This window comes from Dysidea avara, chromosome 7 (assembly GCF_963678975.1).
Source record: "Dysidea avara chromosome 7, odDysAvar1.4, whole genome shotgun sequence".
In the NCBI taxonomy this organism is placed as follows: Eukaryota; Metazoa; Porifera; class Demospongiae; order Dictyoceratida; family Dysideidae; genus Dysidea; species Dysidea avara.
Window position 1 is genome coordinate 22,732,627 of NC_089278.1, and position 4,371 is coordinate 22,736,997.

Below are 4,371 nucleotides of genomic sequence, written 5' to 3' on the forward strand. Positions count from 1 at the left end.
AATGTCAATTGCACATGCAGGGGCATTGTAAACCAGCAAACACTTTAACAAACAAAATAATGGAACATTAGCAAAGGCCTCAACAAGTTTAGAGGTGGCGGATTGCATCGAAAAGTATCATTGTAGACTTAATGCAGCAGCACAGTTTGATTGCTTAAAACATCAATCAATATCTGTGTGGTAGCAGTGGGATACTTTGAGTCACTAAGTGAACACTTTGTTGCACTGAATCAACCATCATTGCATGTAAATTAACAGCTGTGGGTCAGATGCTGCATGCAGGAGGAATGCACAGTTGACCTGCCCACTCAATAGCTGATTTGAGGTTTTATAGAAGTCTTCTCAGCTGAGCCCCCAAACTTGGACTGAACGGTCAATGTCTGCATGTAAGTGATCTTCACATAAATTTTTGGTAGGCCTATAGCTATATAAATCTATATAGTTAGTCTCAGATGATGCTTAACCATTTGGACTTATCTGAATGGCATGACAGCTTATAGGAAGCAATGATATTGAAGTGTTGGTAGCTACGTTATATTGTGGCATGCCATTATCTGCTGCACATGCATGCTTATTAACCCGTGTGCAGCGCCACACCTATACTGGCCGCACACGACTAACTTTAAAATTTAAATTGGGTGTGGCCACACAGCAGCTCCGCATTATCATGGCTTCTGCGAGTACTTTGCAGGAGAAGGAATTAGAAACTAAGGCAATCAACAAGTGTTTGGATAAATTAACGGATCATTTAGATATCAATCGAGTATTGGATAAGCTGTTATCGAAGGAATTGATTTCAGCAGAGAGGCATTCCGAAGTAGCCAAGTTGGTGGAAGATGGTAAAAGACGACAAGCGGTTCGCAATGCTATGGAGGAGATCGGTCTGAAACCTCCCGGATCCTTAAAGTCCTTCATTGAAGTGCTAAAAGAAGATGAGAAAACCAAATATCTTGGAGACCATGTAGCTGAAGGTATATAGCTAGCTATTCAGTATATATAACTGTAACTTACACATAATTCTTTTAGCCAGTATAGCTACCTTTCAGTATTTAGTGCATGTCCACGTCCACCTCATTCAATTTCTGATACTGTTATATAATGTTTGCATGCTATAGGAATTCGAATACACAGTAAAAAGTGAGTACCGCTACTGTGGCAAATGTACTCTAACGTCACTGTACTACCGTCACTAAAACAATTGCAGTAATGTTCTGGCACTGTTTGCCATACTAGCTATACTCTGTGTAGTAAGTACTCATGCAGTTCTGCATGACTGAAGAATTCTCCAATTGACAGCACTTTGACTGATTCATTACTTTTCTTCTTACCCATGCAAGGTCTCTTATGTATTTCACTCAGTAGCTATTCAGTGAGTGCATCATTACCTCCAGACTGAACTGAATGTATATACTTTTTGCATTGTACTCCTTGCCATGTAGCATTGTTTCAATACGATGGTAGCTATCAAATTTTGTCAATGTTTGTTTACAGTTCTATGACTGCTTATAACTAGTTGTGTATGTAGATTAGATTTCATGCATGGGCAGCATGGCCTTGGCAATGGTGCATGCTGTATTGCAACACATAACATAATTCTACCAACACATATTATATATTACGTATACTATAGAGTTATGTTGTGATTTCATATAACAATATTAGAATACAAGAGACTAACTGATGGTGTGTCAGCACAAGTGACCAATCAAGTGGTGGATGAGACTGACTCTGCAACAATGAAATGTGAGTAGAGTACAATTACCGATGTGTGTAATAGCTATGTCAGTAATGCCAGTAAAATCTGATCAGTATGTATTATGTAGAGCTATTGGATTTCTAGAATATAAATTGCTGGACCACCCCCTATATACTAACCACTATTGTATGCATGGTCTGGAACTATATGGCTGCATTGGGAAAACTGGTCTTATTGCCTATGATAGCAGGTTTGGTTTTTCACCACAAACACAAAGCTACATGAATACACTATCAAATTTCACTGTCAAAGTCACACAGGCTTGATCATGAGTAGTTTGCTTTTGCTCCCAAGTTCATGCAGTGGCAAACTGTACTGCATGGGACCTTGATATATAGAGCTCTGGGGGGTAGCTATACAGTTCCATATACACCTGTGCTGTAAATTTCCTTTCATTTTAGTCAGAATTAAGCCCATAATTTAGAACTGTTAATGAATAACCTCTCACCCTCCCACCACCCCTATTGAAGCTCAATTGATACAGTCAACCTCCACACCATCCATGCATGCGTGTGGTGATACAATCATGATCATTAATTATTACAGTGCTTAAATTTATGTTAGTAGCCCTTGATGTTTGACCCAAGCCATATCTTTCCAGGGCTAATAAGTCGTAAGCTTTTTATTGTTGCTGAGAACAACCATAGCCAAAAGGAAAAGACTGTCTTGTTTTAAAGTGCACGAAAGGATTATCATTGTATGAAATGTATAAAGTTCTAGAGCTGATTGTGGTTATTGTATATTCATCTTATAGTATCATGGATACCATTTGACTTGGCAACTGCACACCGATTACTACGACCAATTGCCCCTGATTGGGAAGAACTAGCTGGTTGTTTGTTAAAAGATAAAGCTGATGAGAAGATCAAATCAATCTATGCTGATTGCTTTAACAACGATGCTGCAAATAAAGCTCTCAACAAGACTGTTATGAAATGGTTACCTCGCACCACTCGCGACAAGCGTACATGGAAGACACTTTGTGAAGTAGCTGGCAAATGGGGTGATTTGACATTGGAGCAATACATGAAAGAGAACCATCTAGCATGTGAGTAGTTCTATTCCTGCTAAAACAGTTCACTATGACAAGCATGCTTTTTGTTGTAGTTGTGGCCCTTCAATTTAAGAGAGTCAGCATCTGAACCAAATTTTAACATTGAAAGTATTACAGAATCAGCTTATCATGAACATTGATGATCTAACTTTGGTAATAAACAGATGAGCAAACATGTCATTTCCACATGCTAGCATTAACAGTTTCAACAAATCTTTGTGAATAAGCTAACAAATCATCTACAGGATTTTTAAAGACTGAGATACTCTAATACAACAGTCAGGAAACCTCAGTACATTATTAGCCATCCCTAGATATTATTTTGATCTTGAAAACATACTTTCAAGCATTTTACAATCATAAAACTCTTGCAACTGAATTTTTGAGTATTGCTCATAATAAGCTATACATACATATTTTCAAAGCATAGTTGTAATGTCCTATAGTAGAGCAGCGGTTTTACATTGCCATGTGTAGTCAGTGATATTAGGTGAGGTATACATTATACGTAGGTGATCAGGAGCCTTCACTACCAGACATCATGAAATGGTGCAAGCTGTCATCATTACGAAGTGACTGGTATGGCTTTGCCACCGAGCTACTGGGTAAGGATGAAGCTGAAGCCATCAAACGTAATCTCGGTGGAGGAGGGAACAAGGAATGTCTGGAGAGGCTGCTGGGAACATGGTACAATTCTACCATCAATCACAGTTGGCAGATGATTGTTGATGCTCTCAATGAGATGTTAGCAGATGAAAGAGTTATTGAGAGGATTAAAAAAGAGTGTGTATGTGCTACTTAACATTTTTGTCAAGTACGGCAAATATATATATACATATTTTACTGTTGTACTACATTGTAGCCACCATAGTGTACATTATAACAAACATCACATTAACTTGTTCCCCAACCAATTGATGGAATGCTGTACATGCTCATTAACAACTAACATCATTGTGGTTACTGATGTTTCCAACTATGTTGGATGTACACTACAAACCTATTCTATAATGTATTGAACTATATCATAAGCTCTAAAACCTCTAAGTGCTGCTGTAGGTGACATCTTCCACTATTAAAGTATACTCAAGTAGCTAATCATCAGCTATGCTATCAGATAATGTAACCAGGTATTACCCTGATGCTGCAATTTACTTGGATAACCTATCACATGATACAGAATAGGGCAGAAACAGTCAGTTCCCTGCAAATGTTCTTGGGGCTCTTATATTCCACAACCTTCATGACGTCATTTCTTGATGACAAATCATGTGAGCTGACACTAAGTTACTGATTACTCAAATACACTTGGTACTATAAACATTCTATTGTAGCAGCCCTAATGACTAGGGCTGGATGTGCACTTATCTAGATCCTTGCTGGATAATAAAATGAGTGACATGATATATCAATGGGTGATGTGTTCTTTATAGACTGCTACAACAGATTCCAACACTCCACAGTAACTAATATTATAGAGCAGTGTCTATTACCATGGACTGTTGAAGACCAATATTATACCACAGTGACTTGTATCATAGAGTAGTGGTGACCAACAATA

The 4,371-nt window shown here is 38.1% G+C and overlaps 1 protein-coding gene across 1 annotated transcript; it reads left to right on the forward strand.

The window, feature by feature from the left end:
- Positions 1-626: 626 nt before the first annotated feature.
- Positions 627-3,697, forward strand: LOC136260778 (uncharacterized). The gene is made up of 4 exons (XM_066054643.1): positions 627-971; positions 1,663-1,743; positions 2,511-2,804; positions 3,323-3,697. The coding sequence occupies exons 1-4, from the start codon at positions 668-670 to the stop codon at positions 3,610-3,612; spliced, it is 969 nt and encodes a 322-aa protein (XP_065910715.1). The 5' UTR covers positions 627-667; the 3' UTR covers positions 3,613-3,697.
- The last annotated feature ends 674 nt before the right edge of the window (positions 3,698-4,371 follow it).